General features: G+C 37.7%; 1 protein-coding gene across 2 annotated transcripts; it reads right to left on the bottom strand.

Moving 5' to 3' along the window:
• Positions 1 to 4658: 4658 nt before the first annotated feature.
• Positions 4659 to 27727, bottom strand: CTH (cystathionine gamma-lyase; the record flags this gene model as incomplete). 2 transcript variants are annotated; one of them, XM_079696875.1, is made up of 12 exons in its annotated part: positions 27559 to 27727; positions 24076 to 24157; positions 22398 to 22493; positions 19780 to 19889; positions 17577 to 17708; positions 14612 to 14669; positions 14093 to 14170; positions 12347 to 12499; positions 10690 to 10811; positions 8872 to 8924; positions 5524 to 5662; positions 4659 to 5232 (listed from the first exon to the last, which is right to left on the bottom strand). In XM_079696875.1, the coding sequence occupies exons 1-12, from the start codon at positions 27724 to 27726 to the stop codon at positions 5206 to 5208; spliced, it is 1218 nt and encodes a 405-aa protein (XP_079553001.1). In that variant the 5' UTR covers position 27727. The 2 variants fall into 2 exon arrangements, with proteins under 2 accessions (XP_079553001.1, XP_079553000.1); XM_079696874.1 differs by lacking the exon at positions 4659 to 5232 and having other exon boundaries at positions 5434 to 5662.
• Positions 27728 to 27952: the final 225 nt, after the last annotated feature.

Raw genomic sequence — 27952 nt, 5'->3', positions numbered from 1 at the left:
ACATATGGGCCAGCCAGATTCTCTGGCATTTCTTTCTGCAATATTCAATTTAAAAAACAAAGACAAAAACAACAAAATCCTCACACCAGTTGGATGAAGCAGATTGTCGCTGGATTAAAATGAAAACCCTCCTCCCTCCAACCTCGATAACCAGTCTGTTACTTGGTAACAACAGCAGTTTCTAAATCTAAACCACAACAGGAGTTGGATGGACAGGTTTTATCTGCCATGATTCCAATATGCAAAACACCTTCTGTATAACTTAGAGAAAGAACCCAAAGGCATACGCACAGAAATTTTACAATGGTTATTATTGAGCCAAAGGGACAGCTAACAATTACTGAGCACCTACTGCATGCGTGCTTCACAAACATTATGTAACTTAATTCTCATAAGAACTTCATGAAGTAAACAGTACTACTATCTCCATTTTACTGATGAGGACAGATATTGAATCTTAGAGTATTTTAATAAGTTGCTCCAAACAAAGTCAAATAGCTGGTAAGCACCTGACTTGGGTTTTGAACTCAGAAAGTCTAATTTTTACTTTTCTGTAATGGAAACCTGTTTTTAAAAATGTCCTTTTCCAATTCCCTAAACTTGCTAGAAAAAAATTCATTTTTCCAAAAAAGAAAAAATAGTATAGAAGGAAGGAGGAAGAAAGGAAGGAAAGAAGTCAGGCAACAATTTTGTCATAGTGTAATAATTACATTATAGCCACAATAAATTTTTTAGACTAACTTGGAGGTTGTTAGATATTAATGGAAGAAATTTTCACATGTTGAGGTGTGGGGAAGTCATTCTGGCTTATATATGATTTAACTTGAATTTTATGCTAACTAAAACAGCCTGTTTGTGGCCTATCAAACATACATTTTACATCTGCTTTAATCATTAAAGAAAAGGGTGCACTGACCACAAATAAAGAATGTCCCTGTTAAAAATAAAGATTAAATGCCTCCAGTCCTGGGACACAAATGCCAGTTCTCCTTTGATGATAAGACCACTTTCCCAGGTGTCAAGGCCATACAGACTCACCCTGTACATGCTGATCTGTTTGTTTGTTTGTTTGTTTGTTTTTGGAAACCTGACTCTTTGATGTTCTTTGTTGTGACAAGGTATAAAGCTGTGTGAAAACCATGCTTCTGTGGGGCAGTCCCTCAGACTTATCTAAGTGGCTGTCTCCCAGGCTATAGTCCTCAATGTGGTTCAAATAAAACTCTTTCTTATCCCTGTTATAGTTTGGTTATTGATTATCTGCATCAACAGTGTAAAAGGACGAAGCATGACATTACCTTGCAGTGGGTGCTGTAATACCCATTGGACCCCCATTGCCAGGCCAGGGCTCCGATCCACCCTTCTCTAGAGAATTGCCTCAGCTGGGTGGAGCCACTTCACCAGGGAGGTTACCCACACACCCCCAACCCCACCACCTTCCCTGCCCCTGCCCCTCCCCCTCCCCACTCCACAACTAATGATCGACTAATACAGGACTATAAAAGTCCAGCCCTCTTGACCCACATCTACAGGGCATTTATTTCAGAGACCATCCCTTGAGAAGCAGGCCAAAGCTAGACTTTGCCAAACTTTTATTCAAAATAAAATGAGTTATGTGAATAAAATACATGTCCATCCTAGAGAGTCACATCCTATTCCCTTTCTCAACTAACACTAATAACTAATAACAACCCTTGCAATATCAAGAGAGTAGTTTGCTAATCTGCTTATGAACTCTCTATGCTGGACTAAGAATGGTGCACTGGAACAATGAAATGAAAGGTCAGAAGACCAGAGTTCTAGCCCTGGCTCTGCCAGTTATTTTTATTAGCCATGTGATATGGAGCAGTCACCTAACCACTCTGAATCTTCCTTTCCTCTCTGTAGAAGATGGACTTATACTTGTGCCTTCTAATTCAACAGGTAGGTGTGAGATACAGCTAAGCTAATAAATGAAAGAAAAAAACAAAAACAAACAAAAATAGGTCTGGACTTTTTTCTATTTGAAGAAACTGAGATATAAAGTATTATAAAATTAGTAATGAACTCAGAAATCTTTAATTCCCCAGGACTATGCTATATGTGTTCTGTTAGAGGCACACTACTCAAAAGATCAGGAATATTTGCAGTATCTGACCATTCTCACTGGAACAAATTTAAATTGATTTTGTCAGCAATAAGTCAATATTTAATCAAATGTGGTTATTAAGAAAAAGAAGTACAGCCATCCTTTCTTCAATGAACCTTCAATTTCTATTCCAAAACAATTACATTGCATAATTTTTTTTCTAAGTTTGGGACTTCCTTGGTGGTGCAGTGGTTCATTGCTACTTTCTTATTTACCCCTCACATCTCAGAGCTAGTAGTCTTTGGCACAATATTCCAAAATAAAGGACCACTTTCTGCACCTAACCTATAATAGAACTCACTAAAAAACTAAAAGAAAATGTACAAGGTAGGACTGAATTCTGACTAATGTGCCTTATAAAGCAAATCAGTGAAATAGTGTCCTGGAAGCCTGACCTCATCTAACTTGATCGGTATGTGGCTGTCCAGTTATGTTACCCTCTACAAAGCTAGATGTATTATGAAGTGGGAAGGGGTGAGGTGCAGTGTTTAAACACTGAATCATCATCTCGGTGTGAACTATGTTAATGGAGACATACTTGCAGATAACCAAAAGTGTAGATAAGATTCTTAAACCCTAATAAACAAAACGGTGCCTTCTCAGGCAATAAGGGAAATTGCCTAGAACATGGTTGTGACAGTTAATTTTATCCACAAACTTGGCTGAGCTATAATGCCAACTGTTTGGTCAAATAAATACTCATCCAGATGTTGCTGTGAAGATATTTTTTAGATGTGATTAACATTTAAATCAGTAGCCTTTGAGTAAAGGAGACTAGTCCCTATAAGCTGGGTAGGCCTCTCTCAATCAGTTGAAGGCTAAGCAATTCTGCTTCAAAAACAGCAACACAGAAAACTTGTCTGAGATTCCAGTTTGCTGGCCTGTCCTGCAGATTTTGGTCTCAAAACTGCAATAACTCTTTGGTGAATCTCCAGCCTGCCCCACACATTTCAGACTTACCAGCCCCCCACCATCACATGATCCAATTCCTTGAAATAAATTTCTTTCTCTCAGTCTCTCTCTTCACACACACACACACACACACACACACACACACACACACACACACCCTATTGGTTCTGTTTCTCTGGAGAATCCTAATAAAATGTAGTTACTTATTGCTCATCAGAAGCTCAGGCAATGGATAGACCATATATAAAAATAGACCTTTGACCTACCATCTGCAGCAATCTCCCCAGAAAACCAACTCCTTATCTACAATAAACAACCCAGGAAGCCAGCTGCTATAAGTCAGATGTGCAGGAAATCTGATTGCTGCCTCTAGTGACAATCCAGGAAGCTAAACAATAACTTCTGTAATAATCAGCCCCAAATGGTTAGGACTTGATTAATAACTGACAGCTTCCTTAATTTTTGTCCCTGCTTTTGACTGAGGACCAAACCTAGAAAACCAAATATGCTCCCCTACCCAATCACACAGGATCCCCACTTCAAGTCAACCTGCCCACCGCTTCCCTAGGCCAACAGCCTCTAATCAGGGCATACTTGAAGCCTTCTCTTTTTACACTACAAAGCGTTTTCATTCTTCTGTCTGCCTTTGTTTTTCTTAGCTTTTTTTTTTAACATTTATTACAGTGATTTAATGTTATTCATTTAAAAGTCATCTAACAGTTTTAAATATGGAAATTTTTGTTTCTCATCCACATTAACAGGCATTAAAATTTCTGCAATTCCTATGCTCTGCCTTCATTTGAGTCTGCCAAAAAACAAGTGACAGTAGCTGACTCCCTCCCTTGTAAGCTTAGAATAAATAGCCTTTGCTTTTCTTACTCAAATGATCATTTGTTTATCCCCACAGTCTTAAGGTACTGAAATGGCAAGAAATCAACTCTTCCAGAAACCAGTGGGATATAACCAGCCTCAAAATGCTGCTACCTACAGAGACAGAATTTCCAGGGTCCATACACATAATTCAGAAGTGCACCATACATAAGAATATGTATTTGTATGTATTCTCCTCCTACCCAGCACTATTATTAATCGAGCTCAGTGATAGGCTCCCCCATCCCAGCCATGCCCTTGGGCATGCAGGATCTTAGTTCCCCAAACAGGGATCAAACCATGCCCCCTGAAATGGAAGCATGGAGTCTTAACCACTGGACCGCCAGGGAAGTCCCAATGATAGGATTTTTTTAAACTGAAACAAATGGTGATAGCAAATGTGACTGAAAGCTTTTAGTACAAATAATTTTAAAAATCCAATTATTTGACTTACGATGTATTGACAATAACTTGCTGATTACGCTTCTAGCTATGAAAGTATTTCTTCCTTTAGCCTCAACAAATTTACTGTTTCAGATAAAAATATAAGAAGTAATATTTCTCTATAAAAGTGGCTTTTGACCTGCCCTGTACAGATTTTATAACTAATCTGAAAACACTAAGATTTGAGCATGATAATTACACAATTGAATTTATAAAAATTAAGTGGCTGAGACCTCTAAGAGTTGGGAATTAAAAGGGCCCAGGAATACAGTTTAATGTCACATAATACAGAAATATCACAATGGGATACATTTGATAATTAGATTTATTTTTTTAAAAAATAGTAAGTACAACTTTAAATCAGTAGAATTTCACAGATTTTTCAGATATTTGATTTTTGGCTCATGGTAATTAAGTGTAAACCATTGCTTTGAGTGCTATTTTCAACAACATACAAAATCACCCTTGATTTAAGAACATTCATTTAATAATTTAAATACCTCAGAAAACATCAAAAATGAAATACCATTATATTGTAAACATGATCAATATAAATCTTAAGCTGGAAAAAAAGAACACAATCCCCAATAGCAGCACAAATCTCACCTCCTTCAGAGGCAAATGTATATCCAAATTAACAAAAAGATCTTAACAGAATTGACTTGTCAATTACAATACGAGAAAGAGGAAACTTTTTAACAGGAATGATCCCAGGAAGATTACAGTTGTGAAAGGTAATAAGGTGCCTTAAAATTTTCACTTGAAAATTCTGCAAAGGCTCATTAATGGTCCATTCAATTATTCAGAAGTTTTGATCTTCGCAGGAAGCAAACTCTAATAGCAGTTCTGGAATGCTAGTTGTGACTTGCATTTGGAGGGTGCTGTATTAACGGTGCACAAGAAAAATATGTTATTAAACCTTCAGGCAAAGACTTCACCTCCTCCAAGAATTCTTTCCTGAAGACTACATTCTTTTAAATCTGCATTTCGACTGAGTTCCCTATACATTTATACACCCTGTATATTGTAATAAGAAAAGAGAAAACGTTTACAGTCCACTATATAAACATAGTGAGGCCACTCTATAAACATAGTGACCCGTCGCCCCCAAGATTAAGCGTGCGTGCGCGCGCACACACACACACACACACACACACTAAAATAAAACTTACTGCTGCCTTCAAAGCTTGATCTAGATCATCCAGTAGATCTTGTTTATCCTCTAAGCCCACAGAGAGTCGAATCAGTGTGTCACTAATTCCAAGGACTTCTCTGTCGCTCTTAGGCACTGAAGCATGGGTCATGATTGCCCTGAAAGAAAGAATGAGCAAGATTTTGATCACTATACTGTAGCAGGGGATGCGTGTTTCTATCTCATAAATTGCAACTATTTTCAAAACTTTTCTACTCTAAATATCAAATGCTTCATACACCTACAATGTTTTTCAGACAAAAAATTAAAGAATTGTGAAAATTATCATTTCTAGTCATGATTTTAAATGAACACAAAGATATTTTATTATTTTCATAACATCAGTAAGGTATACTCAATTGGACACTGAAGATGCCAGTCAAGCACCCCCATGCAGGAGGGGAAGACATAGCCTCCAGTGTGTGGATTTTAACACCAACCTGAATGAGGCCTTGGCCAGAAGTCATACACCCCATGACCAACCAGCTGCACTTATAAGAGGCCTCTTGGATCAAGAGCTGGTCAGAATTAATTCCATCTGGATCAAAGGATCAATCCAGAACTGGACCTTCTGAGGCAGATCGGGGAAAGACAACCTACGATCACTGGTAGCAATCACTAAGCATTAGGAATTAATTCCAGCACATAACTCATGACACAGAGGCCTCAGAGGATGTTCAAGACCATGTAGCAACTCATCATCATCATCAGCATGTGTAAGGGTAGAGCACCTACTATGGTTCAGGCTCTATAGTAAGAATTGGGAAACCAAGAAGAATGAGATATTTTCTTTACTCTAGGTAAGAAAGCAGGAGCTAAAGACTATGACAATTCACAAAGCAGAACAGTCTACAGCAAATGCCAAACAATTATGGACAATAAGAATTGCCGGAGTTCAGAGGAGGGAGAATCTCTGCGGGCTGAGGCATCACGGAGGAGAGGCTTATAGTCTTAGGGAGCGCTTAGATGTACACTGCTCCCAACACTCAACCATCCCCTTACACCACCAGCAGAAGGAATCACTTTCTCCTATCCACTTCAGGCCCACGGAAAGAAAATCTGAGTTGTGTCCAAAGTAAATGAATATCATCTTTTATCACTCCAATGAAGTTTTACATGCAAACATCCTCCTTAAAATGTTCTGCTTTTTTTTTTTTTTTTTCGGTACGCGGTCCTCTCACTGTTGTGGCCTCTCCCGTTGCGGAGCACAGGCTCCGGACGCACAGGCTCAGCGGCCATGGCTCACGGGCCCAGCCGCTTCGCGGTATGTAGGATCTTCCCAGACCAGGGCACAAACCCGTGTCCCCTGCATCGGCAGGCGGACTCTCAACCACTGCGCCACCAGGGAAGCCCTGTTCTGCCTTTTTAGGCTCTTATTCCTTAAAAGAGAGTCAATGTGTAGAAATAAGAACTTAGACTTCTGGGACCAATACATGTGTGTATGAATCTCAGCCCCTCCACATACTGGCTGTGTTGGGCTTGTAAAAGTTACCTGTCCTCAGTCAATTTCCTTATCTCAGTACACTGTTATCCACATTTTACAATCAAGAAAACTGAAATTGAGAGTGTATAAGTAAGTTTTCTAAGGTCACCAAGTTAACACACGTTGTTAGGCTGGGAGACAAACCCAGTACATGTTGGCTCAGCTTCCTCCCCACTGACTGTAATGCTGCACTGGTTGCAGTGTTGTTGGGAGACACAGAATGAGGGTGATAAAACAGACAAGCTCTGACCTAAATTTATTCTTCCACTGGCACTGGGGTTAGCACCTAGCTGGAGTTCCTGAGGGCCAAGCAACTTTAAACCATATCCCTAAATAAATCAAGTGAGGTCTACATTTAAGAGAGCCTTGAAGTAATATACATTGCATTACTACGAAAAATAAACCAATTTCATATGCTGAGTGTGCCCTCTTGTGCATCCAGACTTATTAGCAAGCATTTTCCTGAAAGACTAACAAAAACCTCTATGGCTTATCTTAATTATTTGGGCTTCATTTTTTTTTAAAGATTATGAAATTGCCTGACTCTCTGAATGAACTACAAACTACTAAACCAGGGCAGGAAATGTGCCTAAATTTTAGTAATCCCTGACATTCCTCTGCACATAGTTATTTCAGAAATGTTCATGAACATTAAAACATAGAAACATACCATGCATTTAATACAGTTGAAAATTAATAGGTAATGATATTGATTTAGCCCTGCAATAATTATAATATATGGTCATAGAAACGTAAAAAGAAAAACAGGATGTAGCTCAGGAATGCTTGCTGGGACAGATAATCATTATTATTTTCTTTTTTTGCGGTACGCGGGCCTCTCTGTTGTGGCCCCTCCCATTGCAGAGAACAGGCTCCGGTCGCGCAGACTCAGCGGCCATGGCTCACGGGCCCAGCTCCTCTGCGGCATGTGGGATCCTCCGGACCGGGGCACGAACCCGTGTCCCCTGCATCGGCAGGCGGACTCTCAACCACTGCGCCACCAGGGAAGCCCAAGCATTATTTTAATTATTAATACTATTTTATGGATGAAATGATTGAAGCACAAAGGTTAAGTGATTGATGTTCTCAAATCCAGATCGAGGCTGCTTTAACCTCTACGCTCACAGTTTCTGACGTAAAGCCTCAAGAGTGAAGTTGCTAACATATTCCTGTGTGACATTTGATTCATCAGCAAAATTTTCTGAATCATTGTTTCCTTGTCTGTAATATAAGCTGTTGGACTCCCTGATCTTAGGCTGTTTTGTGTTCTAATATCCTCTGGTGCTTTGATAAAATTAGATGAATTGGTTGGGTCAGTTAATGAAGGGTCAGGAATACAGTTGGATTTTGGGTTTATGTCACAGACGACACAGAGCCATCTACCCCACAGAGAACAGAAAACAAACAGACTTAATGGTAACTAGCAGGGCTCTCCTCTGATAAATAAGAGTGTGGAGGTTTTTTATCAGAAACACATTCTCCATTTCCCCTGGAGTCTTGAAATCAGCCCTTCTGGTACAAAGTCTCCAACATCCCTTCCAGAGCAGATTGGAGTAGAACAAGTAGCCCTGGTTCGGAGGTCAGAGAATTACTGCTGGAATCTCCTTCAGACAAACAGGAAAAAAGCAAAATTTGGGAGGACGCAGTTTACTGGTTAGTAGCCCCCATTAGATTTTTATCAGGGTCTCCATTCTATGGAGTTAGAGACCATTCCAACTAGATAGTGCCATGCTGCTCTTATTGTTAAATATCTTGAATGATCCCCGATTTTATCCTACTCCTTTTCCAAACAATCATTACAGCTGAAATCAAAGTTAAAATACTGAGAAAAACAGAAATACTTACGGAAGCTCAGCAAGACTTTCATATCCTCCTAAGCTCTCAGCCAGCGTAAATAACTATGGCAAAGAAAATATTAATATAAATCTTCTACTAAAATAAAAATACTAAAATCTAAAAATAAATGTTGTTAATAAAATGGCCTTGGCATGGGGGATGGAAAATGGTGCAATTATGAATAAACTACAAATTGGATTAAAAACTTGGAGAAAAAATGAGAATAAAATCCATAACAATGATTTCACCAATTAGACTTTTTTTAAATTAATTAATTAATTAATTTTATTATTTTGGCTACATTGGGTCTTCGTTGCTGCACACGGGCTTTCTCTAGCTGCGGCGAGCGGGGGCTACTCTTCGTTGTAGTGCACAGGCTTCTCATTGTGCTGGCTTCTCTTATTGTGGAGCATGGGCTCTAGACGCATGGGCTTCAGTAGTTGTGGCTCACGGGCTCTAGAGCACAGGCTCAGTAGTTGTGGCACACAGCCTTAGTTGCTCTGTGGCATGTGGTATCTTCCCAGCCTAGGGCTCGAACCTGTGTCCCCTGCATTGGCAGGCAGGTTCTTAACCACTGCGCCACCAGGGAAGCCCCAATTAGACATATTATGTGTTAACTTTTAAAACATTAAAACTTGATCGGTACTTCCCTGGTGGCACAGTAGTTAAGACTCCACGCTCCCAATGCAGGGGGCCCGGGTTCAATCCCTGGCCAGGGAACTAGATCCCACATGCATGCCACAAATAAGAGTTCATGTGCCACAACTAAGGAGATGGCGAGCTGCAACTAAGGAGCCCTTGAGCCACAAGGAAGGAGCCCGCCTGCCACAACTAATAAAAGGAGCCCACGTGCCGCAACTAAGGAGCCAATGAGGCACAACTAAGGAGCCCTTGAGCTGCAACTAAGACCCAGCACAATAACATGAGCTCTAAAACCTCAGAACTATTACATTTGAGACCTAGCTCTGTAGTTACCCTTTAAATAAAAATCTCTAAATGTTTATCAAGTTATACAAACTTACTCATTAATATGTATCACTTACTAAATTAATACATCTATTTAACCCCTTCCTAGGGAAGAAGGGAAAAAAAGTCGGCTGTTGTATTTAGTGTTATAGTGTCATAGAATTTCACAACATGTTAAAAATTATTCTCACAACTGTGTTAAATCAAATGTGCACTACTATATTTCTGATTTTAGAAGTGCACAAATTTTAGAACCAATAGAACTTTGACTAATCCAGCAGCATCCTTTTCTTTAGATCTGTAGTGTTTAAAACTCAGTCTTAAATACATTACTGCATGAGCTCTAAGTAAGCCCAAAGTATGGAGTTACACAGGCCTCTCTCCCAGGGCCCCTGAGAGCCTCCTGCCTCTGTGAACATTAGGCAAAGGCCTCCCTTCCGTCACTCCAGGCAGATGCAACCTGGGTGGTGCAGGGATTAGAAAGCCATTCCTAGGCTGGATTTCAGAAGAGCCTTTCGGCATTGCACTGACCACACACTGCTGCAGTTTCACATAATATTTCATTTGAAAAGACGGTTCACTTTAAATTTAAAAACCAATGGATCAGAACATTCTGTCTCTCTCAAATGGATGGCAGTGTCTGCAGAGTTAAGTAAGCAGACTCATATATCTGCTACTGCATCACTCTTGTTTCAAGTGATTTTCCAGCCCAAAGCATTTCATGACAAACAGGCCTGTGGGTGTGAACTCCAGGTATAACAACATTAATATGAGTCAGGTGGAAGTGAGAAATAATGACTATAATAATGCTATAAGAAGGTCTTAACATCTACAGTTTAAAAAACTATTTTGAAAGTTTACCTTTAGGTTCTTGAGGAAAGTCTCAGCATGTTGAAGGGAGCCCTTGATATAAAAGGTGATCATCCCTGGGCAACCTGTGCACTGACGCTTTGCCAGCTCATGCTGAGGATGAGAGGGCAGCCCTGTAGTCATAAGGTATAATGAATGTCTTATTTTAGGGTCAAACATGTAATTTCAGAACAACAACAAAATCACCATTTGCTTAAGTTAACTGCAAATAAGCCTAATAATGGGCTTTATGCCATGTTGACATCTGACCTCTTGTTCTGGTCCCTGTCTATCTCTCTAGTTTCATTTTGACCTACCTTTTCTGGTCTCTCCTTGCTCTAACCATGTCAGCTTTCTTTACACCAGTGGCACCACACTCTTTTTCATCTCTGGACTTTTGCATATGCTGTCCCTTTAACCTGGAACATTCTCTCCACTGACTGCCCCCTTCCCTCTGTTAATTATATCCTCTGTAATTTTTTGCTTAATATCTGTCTTATCCACCAGACTAACTCCATGAGGAGAAAGCTATTTCTTTTATTAATAATTGGATCCTAGTTCTGAGTGCAAGGGCTGGCCCATGGTTGGCATTAATAAACACTTATGGAAAAAATCTGAAATGTCTTGTCCATGACCTTTTAACAAATGCTGCCCAATCCTCAGGGCACAGCCCAAAACTTTTCTCCCTTCCTCCATTCAAAATGCACACCAGTCAACAGCTCTATACCTAGTATATATATTAGGGCATTTAATCTCATATGTATTTCTGCCTTGCCTTATCTAAATTCCTTAAGGGCAGGGATCAAGCTTAATTCTCCTTTACACCCAAGACTACATGGCTGCACATCTCAAAAGGGTTTAAAAGAACTATTTACTTAAGACGACCACAATTAAAAAGTCTGGTAAAATAAATTCAAAGAGTAACATGTAAGTCTGCTAACTCACATGAGCATTTCTAGATGTTGTGAGAGGTGAAGAAATTCCAAAAAAAAGTAAGAGAATTTCGGGGGAGTTTTGGTACCAAGTATCAAGTCTCAATCTATATCAGATAAAAATTAGAGCTAGTGCAGAATATCAGACTGATAAGATTACAAGCAAATTACTGGAAAGTACAAGGTTGCAATCTTGGAACAGGTATACGCAAACCTGCAAGCTAAAGACAGGAACATCTAATATGTAAGATTATTATTTTTTTTTTTTTTTTTTTTTTTTTTTTTTGCGGTACGTGGGCCTCTCACTGCTGTGGCCTCTCCCGCTGCAGAGCACAGGCTCCGGACATGCAGGCTCAGTGGCCATGGCTCACGGACCCAGCCGCTCTACGGCATGAGGGATCTTCCTGGACTGGGGCACGAACCCGTGCCCCCTGCATCGGCAGGCGGACTCTCAACCATGGCGCCACCAGGGAAGCCCTGCAAGATTAATTTTTTAACATCCAAGCAACCACTAGACTATAGACAACTCTAGGCCAGAGATCATGTCCTTCTTCTTCTTTACCATCAGACCCACCAAAAAGCCTGACACACAGACACACAAAAAGCTCAATAAGTGAACAACATAAAAGTACAAGAAAGCACCTAACTTACAAACAAATGTTACATAAACAGGATGCATAGGATAACACTTAAAATCCTAGTGTAAGCATATGTTCTTAGAAAGCAGATTAACATACCGGGATAAATAACCTTTTCTACCCAAGGATTCAACTCCAAAAACTGAGCAACTGCCATTCCATTTTCGAAATGCTTCTCCATGCGGATTTGTAGAGTCTTCAGACCTCGATTGCAGAGGTAACAGTCAACAGGAGATGGAACTGCTCCAAGAGCTGCAAAATGAACCTGTCCTGGATTAGTCTGAAGGTGAGGAGGCACCCAGAAAAGCCTCTCACTGCTCTTTTTCATTATAGTGACTCTGAGAAGTTAGCTACAAAGCCCAATGTTTGCATTTTAGTGGGAAAAATTAATATATCAAATTAGAAACATGAGAATGAAGCATGAAACAGGCTTAGTGAAATGGGCTTTAAAATGAGAGGGGAGGGCTTCCCTGGTGGCACAGTGGTTAAGAATCCTCCTGCCAATGCAGAGGACACGGGTTCAAGCCCTGGTCTGGGAAGATCCCACATGCCGTGGAGCAACTAAGCCCGTGAGCCACAACTACTGAGCCGGAGTGCCACAACTACTGAAGCCCACGTGCCTAGAACCCGTGCTCTGCAACAAGAGAAGCCACTGCAATTAGAAGCCCATGCACCACTACAAAGAGTAGCCCCCGCTCACCACAACTAGAGAAAGCCCACACGCAGCAACGAAGACCCAACGCAGCCAAAAATAAATAAATAAATAAATAAATTTATTTTTTTTAAAAATGAGAGGGAAAATAAATTATCCTGAAAACTAAGTACAAATACAATGATATGAACTTTTCAAATATGAGCATCAATAGTCTTTTTTATGATTTTAATGAAAGGACATACTGCACATAGTTTTATCTTGTATTTCTTTGACAGAGTATTATAATACACAGAGAAAATAGCAGTGCAGCTCCTATTATTTCTGAGTGTTCTACCAATATTCTATTTAGCTTTTGTCTAAAGCAGACTGTGATTTCCCATGTCTCCAGGATACGTGCCTCAGTCCTTTTTTTTTTTTGTAAATGAAAGGAATTTATCAAGCAATAAATTTTGGTTTCCTTCCTCAGTGCCCCCTTTTGCTACCCAACATGTATTCCCTGGAAAGGGATTTTTTATTCCTAATTATGTTTGTATCTTATCTTTCTGTCAAATCACAGTGGTTAGATCAAGTCTCTTTCAATAAACCCTTCTCCATACCTGAGATAACAAAACAATCTAAACAGAAAACAGACATTTAGATACCTGTTGAAAAATATAAGTTTATATGTTAAGTGCCATTTAAAAGTTACCATCATTTCAGATATAAAAGGTATAGTGTAAGAAAGCCATCATTCCAAATGATTTTTAAAAAAGACAAAAAAATCCATTAAGTCATAAAACTAAAAATTCACTTGAGGGACTTCCTTGGTGGTCCAGTGGTTAAGACTCCACGCTTCCAATGCAAGGGGCGCAGGTTTGATCCCTGGTCAGGGAACTAAGATCCCACGTGATGCTCGGTGGAGCAGAAAAAAAAATTTACTTGAGCTTTACCAAATTATGATCAAAATTAACATGGCTTTGAAAAATAACAAAATGTATCTCTTGGTCATGTTGTAAAGCCCTATTATGTTATAACTGTATTTTTATAACCCAATGTTTCTTTCCTCTAAAAAATCAGAATTTTTCCCACTATTTCTCATTTCTTCCTAAATTAGTGGAATGCTATCACTTCACAGCACTTAATGGAAATACAAATATCAAATGTGGTCACTTTGAGAGCATAAGGGGAAATCTGGGTTTTTTTATACTTACAGTTTTGCAAGAATCGTAGCCTATTATGAAGCCTCTCAGAATTAAGTGACACTAAGCCCATCACAACATCACTGTGGCCTAAAAAACAAAAACAAAAACAAAAAACTTTAAGTTAAAAACAACATATGTTTATTCCTCAGCTTATAATTTCTAAAATGTGACTTTCATTTGAAAAAACTCTGGGAAAAAGCCCTACAGAATCAGTTTAAATAAACTTTAGCAAAAGCTATACCTTAAACAATAAAATTAAAATCATGTAAAAATTAAATGTTTCTTTTTAAGCTATCAGCAGGATAAAAATATGACATTTATAGTAAATTTTAATCCTTTGCTGTTAAATCATGAGCATAGTTTTGTCTGCTATAAATGAAGTCCTATATTTAATCAAAATATTTTCTTACTTTCTACATGAGTCACAGAGAAAACCTGAATAATAGAAGAAAAGGGATAAAAGGATAAAGCCTTATGCTACTTTCATCTATTGATGGAAAAGAACATTCTAAGTGAAGACTGTCTTACCGTTCATATATTTTGTTGCTGAATACATACAAATATCAGCTCCCAGAGCCAAAGGCCGCTGAAAGGAATAAAAGGTTTTTATTCCAAATGGGAAATCACTTGAAAATATGCTTCATTGCCTGCCTATTTATTATTGTAAATTCCATTCCTATTCTAACTTTTAAAAATACACACATCTTAAAATTTCCAGGAACTCTGATATTATCTTTCCCTTTCCTCCCTCACACCAAATAAAAATACAAAGTATTAGAACCAGTATTAAATCCAAAGGCACAAATTTTCTGGAAATAGCAGATAAACTCAGTTCAACAGGTCTTCTGAACTTGTTTCTTCAGAGCACTTGCTGACTAGCCCCTAAATTTATTACCTTTAGCAGAGGTGTTGGCATTTTATGACTCAGTAAACACAGAATAGTTAACACAAACACTTAGCAATTGTTCTGTCAAGTAAGTATAAAAGTAATTTGCTTAGGTTTTTAATCATTAAAACCTTACAATGTATGCTGTGGTTATTTATTTGATTTGCCATGATCTTGACTCTTAATTACTCTTTTATTATACTAGTTTTGTCTAGTGTAAAATCACTTATAAGGAAATTTGTTTAGATTGTTTTCCCTCACTGAACTTTCCTGCAAAGTAATTCTTTAGTCTTAGATGTCTTTGTTTACAGTGAAAATTAAAGTAATAATCAACTTATTCACTAAATAATGTAATATCAACATCTTTCCATTTAAATTTCCTTTAAAATAAAGTGTGTGTGTGTGTGTGAGTGTTTAACCTCCCTAGCTGGGGGCTATGGGACTTTTCATTTAGGGTTTCAAAAATAGGACGTTTTAAGTGTGGTTTTCCTCAAAGTATTCTCTACACATGTGTTTGCTCATCTCTAAAGTGATGAGTCAAACTAGATGTTGTGTGAGGTATCCTCCAGTGTTAACATGCTGTAAACTCTATGGTCAAAAGGAAAAATAAAAACCAATAACTAACATCTGTTGATGCCATTATGCTCCAAGAATCATGAGTTACTTTACATAACCCAGTGAAGCACTGTTCAAAATACTTTACCTAACTCAATAAAATCAGTATGTTTATGACTCTAATTGTATGGGTGGGGAAAAGGGACGAAGAAAAATAAAATAGATCACTCAGATTTAAAAAATTGGTAGAGACAGGACTCAGACTACTGGAATTCAGAGGTTCTACGTGGAAATTTTATGTTTGTATATCCATTTTGCCTTTTGTGAGACTTATAAAAGATCAAGAAGACAAAAGACAGGAAAGAAAGAACATACCCAGTTTTCATGAGTGTAAAATAATGAAAGGATCTTTTCAGAAGATTTGCTTTGTGGAACCAAATGTGGTTCCACATTTGGTTTGTGGTTGCCTAGGGAATTGTGATTCTGATTAATTCAACTGGAATGAATCCAGATTGAAATGAAGCAAATTGCAGTCCCTGGCATGAGGAATGTGATGTGGGCTTCAGAAAGGTGGAAAAACTGGACCTATTTTAGTGACAGCAATAGGAGAAAAAGGGCTAGGCCTGATGAGTAACCTGGGCAGGCCCAGCTAAAACAATTCATGCGATCTCTTTGGGAATATACAGGACTCATGATGACTCAGCTAGAGTAATCCCTTGCTATAATAACTGCCCTACTGTAAGTGGTAGCTGGGGTAAGGAGCTGAGATAAAGATTCCAAGCGTGAAAATCACCTGGGACAAATAGATGATGCCAGGAGATTTTCACTTGGAAACAGACTGCCTTACTTGATATAAGAATCAGCTGAAGCTATATCATGAGCCAAAGGTAGATGACACATGAAGTCATCTGAACACATTGTAGCCAGGAAATGTGTTTCAGGAAAGGAAGGTAAAACATGGTAGTGCCTTCTGAATAAAATGGAGTAAGGTGAAGAACAGCTTTGTGCAGACTCCTAGTGAGTCAGCCAACTTCAGGGACCCAGAACAGAAGCAGGGAATATAAACAATTGAGTTTGTAAACATCTGCCTAATTGAAGAGTTGGAGAAAATGAGCTGGGGTTTCAGGAGCTCTGCAGAATAAAGGTGAACTACAGGAGGTGTAATAAGAATGACCACAGGATACAGACAAAAAGGAAATAGCAGGGAGATGGTAACTCCTAATAAGGAAAGGAAACAGAGTTAGGTTACTCAGAGGAAAGAAAGGGAGAACGTGTGGGGAAAAGGCAGACAACCAGTCAATTATAGAGAGATCTCAAGATGATTTACCAAAAGGAGCAAAGCAGAAAAGAAGAAGAATCTGGAAAAATGTACAAGAAAAGAAAGAAAGGAACTGAGGATGAATGGGAGGGTTTGAGTGGGGAAGAGATGTATGTAGAGGACAGGCAGGAAAAGAGATAGTATAAAAGGAGCACTGTAAAGGAGCTGTACTCACAGATACAAGGTGAAACATGGAGTAGAAATTCATGATACAAATAAGGTAAAGATACGGAGGGCCAGGCATGGTCTTTGAAGCACTGAGGGAAGACAAACTAGAAAGAAGGAAGACAAATGGAGAAATAATGTGTGATGTACACTGAGATGTCATTGAGTATAGCTTTTCTCTTCCTTTTATTTGCAAAGTTAGCCAGGTTTAAATATATATAAAATAATATAACTGACCTGGAACCAAAACATAAACATTGAAACCCCTACTATGTGTAAGGCACTGACATATACAATCATATAATACAGCCAGGTCTTCAGAGAGTTTACACAGAGAACTTAAAAGCTTTAATTAAGACAACATTTAGACACACGAAGTCCCACACAACATATTAATGTAGGGTTGAAAAGATATTAACTAATGGTAGAAAAGATCCAATTTTAATTCTTTGTCTAATCAATAATTATGAGCAGATTTCATGTAATTTAATGTAAACAAGTCCTTCCTCTCCTAATTACAGGTACCTGTGTAGTCTACTAATCATGCCAAAAATATTATTTTCATTTACCTGGAAATATGCCGACATAAAAGTGTTGTCCACGACCAAAATAATGTCTCCATGTTTATGGACAGTATGTGCACAGGCTTCAATGTCAATCATCTTCAAGATAGGGTTTGTGGGAGTTTCAATCCAAACAAGCTAAAACAATTCAGTAAATGACAATAGTTTGTAAAAACACACTGCCAAACATCTATCTCATATACTGTAACCATCTGGGAGGCTACACTGGAAGATCATGGATGATGAAGTTTAAAGGTTTGAATCTGAATCCTAGCCCCATGAATTTCTAAGAAGTCTTCATAGGTAAGTAACTAACCCTCTACGTTCTTCCAATTTTTCATCTATACAATAGGATTGATAATATTTACCTTATACAGTTGTTGTAAGGATCAAATGAGATAATGTACATATAAGCAGAAAAGCGTTCAAGTTAATTATTGTAATTATTTTCCATTAAAAAGAGGATGAATTCCAAAGAGATATTTCAATGTCTGGGAATTTTGTTCTCAAAGATAAATAATATAGATTGTCTAAGCTTACATTCTGGAATTTTCAGTAAAGAGAACTATCTCTATGATGCCAAAAATATCCTCAATAGTAACTTAACGCCAGATGCACTAGAAACTACAAAATAAGTCCCCAGAACTTGAAGAAGAGAATGGGTTTTAGAGTGAGGAAGAAAAGTGACACACACAACAGAAAACCTGGCCACAGCTCACTTAAGAGACAGTATCATATTTATCTGTCTATTCAAAAACCTAGCACAATCCAGGCACATCATGGATGTTTGATAGTTATAGAAAAGACCAAAGAAAAGACTTCTGTTTGTTAAACAAGCTGCCACTGTATTGATTGACATTATCTACAGCTTTCTTTTTAAAAGTGTTAATGGTTATTTTTTCTATGTAAATGGGCAAGTGGTCTGGTTTAACTCTCTTCGTACTCTAGAGTTTTACTGTAGAAAAGACATGGTAGTTAAAATAATGCATATTCTACAAGAACAGAATTATTTAAGAACATATAAAAATTTATTTCTGGGTAAGAATTTATTATTCTCATTCATAATAAAAAATTAATTAAAATAAAAATAAGTAAATAAGTACAAAGTAGATTTTACATAGAGTTAAAAAATCTACTTCAAATGATGAGACATCTCAGGGGGAAAAATGTATTAATTCAAGTTGGTAAAGAGCCACTATATAAAGTTCTATTGACAAGAATTAATATACAGACAATTTGCTTTCCTCCCTTAGAAAGACTCAGACCAACTATTTTAATAAGAATCTTTTCTCCCAAGCAAGAAAACAAACAAAAAACAACAACAACAACAAAAAAAACAAGTTCCTTTGAAAACAAACCTTAATCACTCAAAACTCACCCTGGTGTTAATCTTCAAAGTAATTTGTGTGAGAAAAGTTTTTCATTTTTTAGCATTCACTGCAACATAATCTTGAGTACAATTCAAACCTTTTAATCATTAGCAAAAAGTTGGAAAAGGCCGATACTTATAAAAGGCACTGGTCCTTCTTTTCCCCATGCAGAATTTCAATGAAGTCCCAAGAAAGAATATCACATATGCCATTCATTCCAGCACAAAACACCTTCCGGTGGCATACAAGCTTCCCAGGGTGGAAGCTAAAGATTGTTGTGGCCCATTCTCTGTTTCTATCATTTTGCTGAAGTATCCCTTAGAACCCTTAAAACTATGCTTAGGGCTTGGGGGCTTCCTTACAAGCTTCCTTTTCTGTAACCCAAACTCTGTGATGACTTTTGTTACCAATACTAGCTTGGTAATGCAGTTAAAAATTGTCTGCTTTTGCTAACAGATTTTTTAACAGTCATCATGTATTGGGTACTGTAATAAGCATTTCATACGCCTTATCTCATTTAGTTCACACAATCACCTTTCAATAAGGCAGGTACAATTGTCCCCATTTTGCAAATGAAAAAAAATGAGACTTTGGTTAAATAATTTGCCCATGATAATACACCAACCATGATACAGAATTAGAATTTGAATCCCACTACAGAATGCACGTACCTAACCATTACGCGATACTACACAGAAGTCAGACCTATCCTAATCTTGATGGTTTCCAATGGCTTCCAGTAAAATTTGTTATTCAGATTTAAATTATGTCCTCAAGCAAACAGACATGATGAAAACAAAACATCACAAGGAAAACAGACAAACTGAAAACTGAGTTACCTTGGTTTCTGGAGTAATAGCTGCCTCTAACAATTTGATTTTTGAACAATCAACAAAAGAAATCTTTAATCCAAATTCAGCTGCCACCTGCCTGAAGTACCTGTTTGTACCTGAGGCAGAAGAGAATCAGATAAAATGAAAAGAAAACTGTATTAGGAAATATTAATTCCTTAAAAGTATAAGCACTTTAAAAAGATAAGGAAGTGTCAATCACCAATAAAGAAACAACTAAAAGCAATTCTACTTTGTTTGAATACTTTGACCTTCTCGTATACTAAAGAATATAGGCTTAAATTTTAAACTAAAAATCAGAGTCAAATAAAATACACTTGATACCCAGACCAAGTGGTGTGAAGCAGAAAATGTTTCTTAAAATACACAATCTCTACTCTTCAAACATGAAGTGGCATGCTTCCTGAAATATCAATATTTTTTTAAACAATTCCTTCCTAGTACTCAAATCTAAAACAAATGAACTGGGACTTCCCTGGTGGTCCAGTGGTTAAGACTCCAGGCTCCCAATGCAGGGGGCCCGGGTTCGATCACTGGTCAAGGAACTAGATCCCACATGCCACAACTAAGACCCAGCACCACTAAATAAATAAGTAAATAAAATTTTAAAAAATAAAATAAATGAATCAATGCCAATTAAATATTCAAAATAAAATTTCAAACTGATTATACTTTGGTAAGAGAAAAGAATTGATTTTTATCCTTTGTACTTTCTCAATCTTTTTGTTATGCGGTTCTGAAAGCTTTAGTAGACAAATAAGACAATGTAAATCAAACTACTAGAGTTTTACAGTGAAAGAAGATAAATCATTCAACTTAGAATAGTTTCTTTTAAAAATACGGTTCTGGGGCTTCCCTGGTGGCACAGTGGTTGAGAGTCCGCCTGCCGATGCAGGGGACAGGGGTTCGTGCCCGGTCTGGGAAGATCCCACATGCCGCGGAGCGGCTGGGCCCGTGAGCCATGGCCGCTGAGCCTGCGTGTCCGGAGCCTGTGCTCCGCAACGGGAGAGGCCACAACAGTGAGAGGCCCGCATACCGCAAAAAAAAATAATAATAATAAAATAAATAAATAATAAAATAAAATAAAATAAAAATACGGTTCTGGATTTGATGTTTATATATGTAAATTTAAAGAAAAATTTGCTGTTATTGATAGTGAACCAAAAAAGAAAAAAAAATTATCATCAAAGATATACTGGAGGGACTTCCCTGGTGGCGCAGTGGTTAAGAATCTGCCTGCCAATGCAGGCGACAAGGGTTTGATCCCTGGTACGGGAAGATCCCACATGCTGTGGAGAAACTAATCCCGTGCGCCACAACTACTGAGCCTGTGCTCTAGAGCCTGCGTGCCTCAACTACTGAAGCCTGTGCACCTAGAGCCCGTGCTCCGCAACAAGAAGCCACGGCAGTGAGAAGCCCGCGCACAGCAACAGAGAATAGCCCCTGCTCTCCTCAACTAGAGAAAGCCCACAGGCAGCAACGAAGACCCAATGCAGCCGATAAATAAATAAATAAATTTATTTTTTAAAAAAAGATATACTGGACTTTTGGTAGACTGATCCTAGGTAATATAATGTAAAGAATTGTTTAAAAATCAACAGCAATTTTCAAGATTTTGTACCTATGTTTTCCAAAAGGTTTTTATAATACATTATAATAGTAACAAAAGGTTTGATTTTTCTATAATTTCAATTCATCAGACTATCATAGGGTACTATGATAAAATATAAAGCATTTTGCAAATTTCTGAGAGGGATAAAATGATTACTAAGAATAAGTCCCTTCCTTCAAAGAACTTACAGATTTAACTTTTTGTTCAATAGGAGATAGATAAAATGATAATAATATTCCATAAGTCACATTTTAATTATTTGGAAGCATTTGGTATATACGTATAATATACTTACACAATATTTTGCTGTTGTTTTGAACACAAAAATCAGTCTTACTTAAAGGTAAGGGCAAATTGTCTTCCTTACCTTCCCACTTACCACTTTATATAACTAGCATTTAAACAATTTGGAATGAAAGTTCTTAAATTTGTATCCATGGATAGGCTTCAAGGGGTAAGGGTCCTTGGAGAGGAGCCTTATCATTTTAAAATTAAAATGATAAACGTTGGGTATAGTCTTAAGTACATTTTTTGGAGAAAGAGGTCTATAGCTTTCAACAGATTTTCAGAAGCTTCCCTAAAAAAAAAACGCAGGGAGGCGGGGTGGTTAACGGTTGGGTAGAGTTAAGCCCTTTGAGAATGACTTGGGTTATAGACCATCTTCACTGCAGGTAAAAATTTTAAATTACACTAGAACACTCTCTCTTTAAACACTATCTTCTCTAGAGTAGAATATGTCTGGAATAAGCTCATTCCAGCTGCTTAAATAAAATTGTTATTAAACAATCTCTCTTATAAGCAAGTTCTGGAGCATAGACCCTAAGTGTTTATGCTCCTCCTTTATCAAGTGTGAACCAGCATAGAGGTGTTCATCATATTTTGAAAAGATAATCAATAGTCAATAATCCTGGTAGCACTGTTAATATAATTCAGGACCCATTTTATTGTCTTTAAAATATCAGCTGAAACAACATGAATAAGAGAGGTCACCTACCTCCATACACATCATCCATACAAATAATTTGGTCTCCTGCTTTTAAGAGATGGGTAACAGTCACAGTGGCTGCTAAACCTGAAGCAAAGGCCAAACCTAAGGTAAAAACCAAGTTAGAGTAAGCCAAAATGTCAGAACTATAGGTTAAAAACACCTACAGTATTTATTTGCATTACTTTATATCCCTCTCTCTGCGACTGAAAGGCAACCATCACTACTGAGTCACCAGAAATCCCCTGATGAATACCATTACAAAATCCCCCTTTCTATTTCAAAAATAAAATATCTTTAAAATAAAAATACTTAATTCTGCTTTGGTTATAACATTTCTCTGAAAAGCTTCAAAGAAATAATTCTTTACAAAATTCTGAGACAAAAGACCAATTGCCAATTAAATTACACTTTAAAAGTATCAAACTCTAAAGAAATTTCAAACTTGAGGAATAGAGCTAAGATATGATTCATCCATTAACTATATGGATATGCAGTTGAGAAAATATTTTAACAAAACTCAAAATCAGACCTGATAAATTTAATAAATTTTATTTAAAATTTTTTTTTAATGTGGATTCTCTTTAAACACATGTGATCCTGAATCTCATATTGACAAAAATAGTGAAACTGAATAATAAAAAAATAACTGGCATTGTACACATTAAACACTGTAAAGAAAAATATCCTGATAAACTATTAGTGTATCACCTTGATGATAAAAATCGCTTGTGACCAGTAGACGGGATATCCAATTAACTTGGAAAATGTAATTTTTGCAAAGTTTTTTCAGAAAAGTTGAGGTTGACATTGCAGTTCTCTACTAAGCAGATCTGTGGTCCAACAATGAATTCATACAGAAAGCTAACCTTTAAATCCAGTTCAAAACAACCATGTTTTCTGGAGCCCACCTGAAAAAAGTGTCTGCCATATGAACCCTCACCCTTTATAATTTCTGTGGGAAATAATATTCCCCACACATTACTAAATTTAAGAAATTTAGTGTTTAAAAAACTCCCCCTCTCATCCAAAACAAATGAAACTCCCCCAATCCCAAACAAACCCCAAAGCTCATATTAACATTTCTGATTCCTACACTCTTGCTGTGAGAAAACTCCTAAGACTCTCATTTTTTTTATTCACTATTCTGCCCTCATTTAGTATCATTTGTATAAAAAGTACAAAGATGATTGAACAGCAGTCCACTCCCTTCATGGAAGAAGTTCAAGTTTTGAAGAGTTAATCCCTAATCTCCGAAAGCACAGTATCAAGGGTACCTGGCTATTGCAAATGTTCCTTGGTGCTACTCTCAGGCACAAAATAGCAGGTGAATGAACCAGAGTATAAGAAAGCTTATATTCTCATAGGTGGTATTATAAAACTTAGTTAATTTGTATCTATTTATACTGACAGCTTCAGACGAAGAGTGCATTTACATGAATACTAAGTGGCAAATTCTGCCATTTCGCCTCCCTTCATATTTATTTTCACCTTATAATTACACATATACATATGAAGTCAGCTGTGGGACCTCAAGCAAATAATTCAATGTCGTAAAAAAAATAAGAGTTTTGAACTAGCTAATCCTTATTTCTTTCCGATTCTACATTCTGTGCCTCTATAATTTTTTCTATACAAATAAGAATGGATTCTAGATTTTACAAACTTTGAAATGAAAGTCACTTACTGTACTTAGCCCCATCCAGTGCTGCCACTGCTTTTTCCAAGCAATTCCTGGTGGGATTTCCAGAACGGCTGTACTCAAAACCCTGAAGGAAAGAAGTTAGAGTTCGTCCTAAGAGATTTAAATTTATTATCAGAGTCTTAACATAGACATTTCCTCAACTACAGGTCCATCCTGCCATGCCTTTCTGTTTTTTATCTATTGCATGTCTTGCCATTAGACAGAAGCATCACTGTTGTGGCCGTAGTGGTATGGAGAGGCCCTGAAGTCAGCCAAACTGAATTAGAATTCTGTATCTGCCCCTTATGAGCTACATGCCAATAGGTTAGTTACTTAATATTTCCCAGAGTCAATCTCCATACCTTTAAAATGGGAATAAAATACAGATATCTACTTCATAAAATTGATGTGAAGATAAAATGAGATAAGTTCTCTGCATGATGCCTGGCATGTGCTAACCACTAGATAAATGGTGGTTTTTATGTTAGACTCACCTCTACTCATTAATCTAGGGATATTAGGAGACAGGAACCACCTGAACCAACAGAGTAAACCTATTTCTAACCTGCATTTCATTTCCTAAAACATAAGTGATGTGAGTTCTGTTTAGCATCCAACAGGAAGCTATGAACAGACCTTACAAATGCTCGAAGTTCATACCTTAGCTCTACAAAAGCAACTCAAAAAAGAGAGTAATTCTCGGCAAAACAGCTCTATACAACCCCTTTTCAAAATTTGCATTATATTCCTTTTACATGTATGACACTATACTAGCTGAATTCATCCAGTCATTTTATTTGATTTATTTAGTTTTATTGAGGTATAGTTGATGTACAATATTACATAAGTTTCATGTGTACAGCATAGTGATTCACAATTTTTAGAGGTTATATTCCATTTGTAGTCATTATAAAATATTGGCTATATTCCCTGTGCTGTACTATATATTCCTGTAGCTTATTTATTTCATATAGTAGATTGTACCTCTTAATCCCCTACCCTAACCTCCCTCCTCCCTTCCCTCTCCCCACTAGTAACCACTAGTTTGTTCTCTGTATCTGTCTGGTTTTTTTTTGTTGTTGTTATATTCACTAGTTACTTTTATTTCTTAGATTCCACATATAAGTGATATCATACAGTATTTGTCAGTCTCTGTCTGTATCCGGTCATTTTATTTAATCCTCACAATCTGCTTTAAAGAAAGTAAAGCCAAATGTTACAGGGAATGTTAGTGCCAGAATTCAAAGCCAGGACTTAAACACTCACTAAAAATCCTATACATACTTTTCTCCTCCTGCCCCACATAGCACATAACAAAACACAACCACTCTTTACACCTGTTTCTGATTCAGGAGCTCCCAGTATTAGATTTAGATATAGATATTTAAGTTTTGTTGCCTTTTTTGTTTCCTCGTTTTTGACAAACCGAGTAGACATTTTATAGGGCTCCAGGATATCCTCATTACTGGCCACCATCACCTCCTTGATGTGACCTGCAGCTGTACTCCAGACAGAAAAAACAGTTTAGGTTCATGTGGCTATTGCCTTGGAAAGGTAGTCCATGTCTCCCTAAATATTCACTTCAGAGATTTAACTTTGGGGTCGGGGAGGTGGGGGGGAGAAGCGTATTTCAGTGCCAATTCTCACACTCTCATTCATTCAATGACTTTCCAAATGGAACTGGAGAATTAGATGCTTCTCATTCAGCTCCTCAAATTCTCTTTAGTCCTCTTAACTGACACTTTAAAGATATTAAGAGGAGTTTGTGGATTTTACCACCCCTGCTGGCTCTCTGAAAACATTTAATTATTAATATCACAGCTAAATTATTAACTTTTGCACTAAATGCTAAAGCTTGGGCACCTACACATTCACAAAGCCCTACACGAGGAAGAAACTTGGAAGACAGGTTGTGCACACATTTTGATTACAAAATATAGTAGTTTGAAGTACCCTAAACCAGTTGTAGAAATGTTCTTAGAACTCTACTTCACAAAACAAAGGGCCACGTCTAAAAGAATTTTCCTCAACTTATATAACATAACACACTAAAAGGTGTTTGAAGTATAACCAAGGTTTTGGATCTACAAAGTTTATTCAATTACAGTTGACACTTGAACAACTCCCAGGTTAGGGCTCAGTGGAAAATCCATTACAACTTATGGTCAGCCCTCCATATCCGAGGTTCCTCCATATCTGTGGTTTACGTCCCCAGATTTAACCAACTGCAGATTATGCAGCACTGTAGTATTTACTATTGAAAAAAATCAACATATAAGTGGACCTGCACAGTTCAAACCCCTGTTGTTCAAGGGTCAACTGTAATTTCTTCTGGACCTCAGCAACTTTTAAATACTCCAAGATCCATCAAGTATGCTACCAAAAAAGGAAAAGCTATGTAATTAACACAGAGGGCTATCTCATCTATGACTCTGGGTAGGTTCCTTTTCTATAAAAAGTACATAATACCTGTCTTGCTCTCTAACCTGGTTGTTGTCCAGATCAAACAGAAAAAGTGCAAATATGAACACCATGAAATAGCAAACTACTGAGCAGTTATAATGTACAATGCAGTCTAATATACATACCAACAACTTATGTGGTAGGTACTATTATTAACCCATTTACACAGGATCAACCTGAGGCTTAGATAAGTCAAGTAACTTGCTCAAGATCACCTGGCTAAAAAGAGGTGGTATCAGAATTCAAACCTAGGTCCTCTGACTACATGATTTAAGCTCTTACTAAGCCACACTGATGCAATGGGTTAGATTATTGCTAGCATTACTGCAGTAAGGCACAGGATAGACTAATGCCCAAGAGTGGGTGGGGTTCCAGAGCAGTACTGCATTGGAATCCCAGCTCTACTACTGACTAGCCACGTGGCCTTTGCATTGATACTTATCCCCAAACCTCAGGTTTTTCATGAGAGAAATAAGAACCTAGTTCATACTAGAATTGCTGTAAGGATTATCTGAGGCAATATATGTAATACACATGATATAATGTAACTATGAATCTGGCTCAATGGCTATTAATAACTACTGGAATAATATTGGGAATTAATAGCTATTGGGAATAATCTTGATTCCAGGTGAGTTATGAGACTCTTAATTTTTTTCTTAGTTGACTCCTTACTATATCTTTACAATTTTTGTTGCTAAAGGTAACTCAAGGAAGTTATGACACTCAGTTTTGAACTGCAAATTTGCCAAAATCACATGAATATCAGTCCAAATCTATAGGGCATGTTGGACAAACTGTTCCTTCCAGTCCTGCTTATCAAAAGAAATGCTTATCAAAAGAAATATGATCATTGAACCATTCAATACAAAGCTTTATTACAAGGAGGTTTACAGGTGTAGTAAACATCATTCCTGATATACACAAATTACACCTCACAAATTGCTTGCGTGCCTTCTTAATTTATAAGCCACCTCTCTTTTACCGCCCAACACTGGACCGCCCCAGACAGACCCAGCTCACCAAGTGCCGGCCAGGAGCGCCTTGCTTGAACGTGGTGGACAGTGAGATGGGGGGCACTACAGCCTGGGAAGTCCATTGCTCTGGTTCCTGGCCCACATGGATGGCCTGCGTAGCGAAATGTTTGAACCTAGGCAGGAAACCGTGTGGGGAGGCGTCTTTTTCCTGCATGCTGATCTGCGAAGGAAGGTGAGAGTTAAAGAGCAAGGAAGATAAAACTATGAAACTGGTGAGTCGGGTTTTGAAAAAGACACCGAAGAATTAGGCGAAAGAGAAGTAAAGGTATGCCCAGCAGGGTGACCAGCGGCGAGCGCACAAAAGCCGGAATGTAGCTGAGACTCTATTAGCGGGCCGGGAGCTTTGCTTCACCTCGGGGCGGAACCACCGCGACCCAATG

The sequence above is a fragment of the Hyperoodon ampullatus genome, assembly GCF_949752795.1.
Source record: "Hyperoodon ampullatus genome assembly, chromosome: 2".
Taxonomy (NCBI): Eukaryota; Metazoa; Chordata; class Mammalia; order Artiodactyla; family Ziphiidae; genus Hyperoodon; species Hyperoodon ampullatus.
The sequence above is the reverse complement of the archived record's forward strand: the minus strand, read 5'-3'. Positions and strand labels throughout refer to the sequence as shown.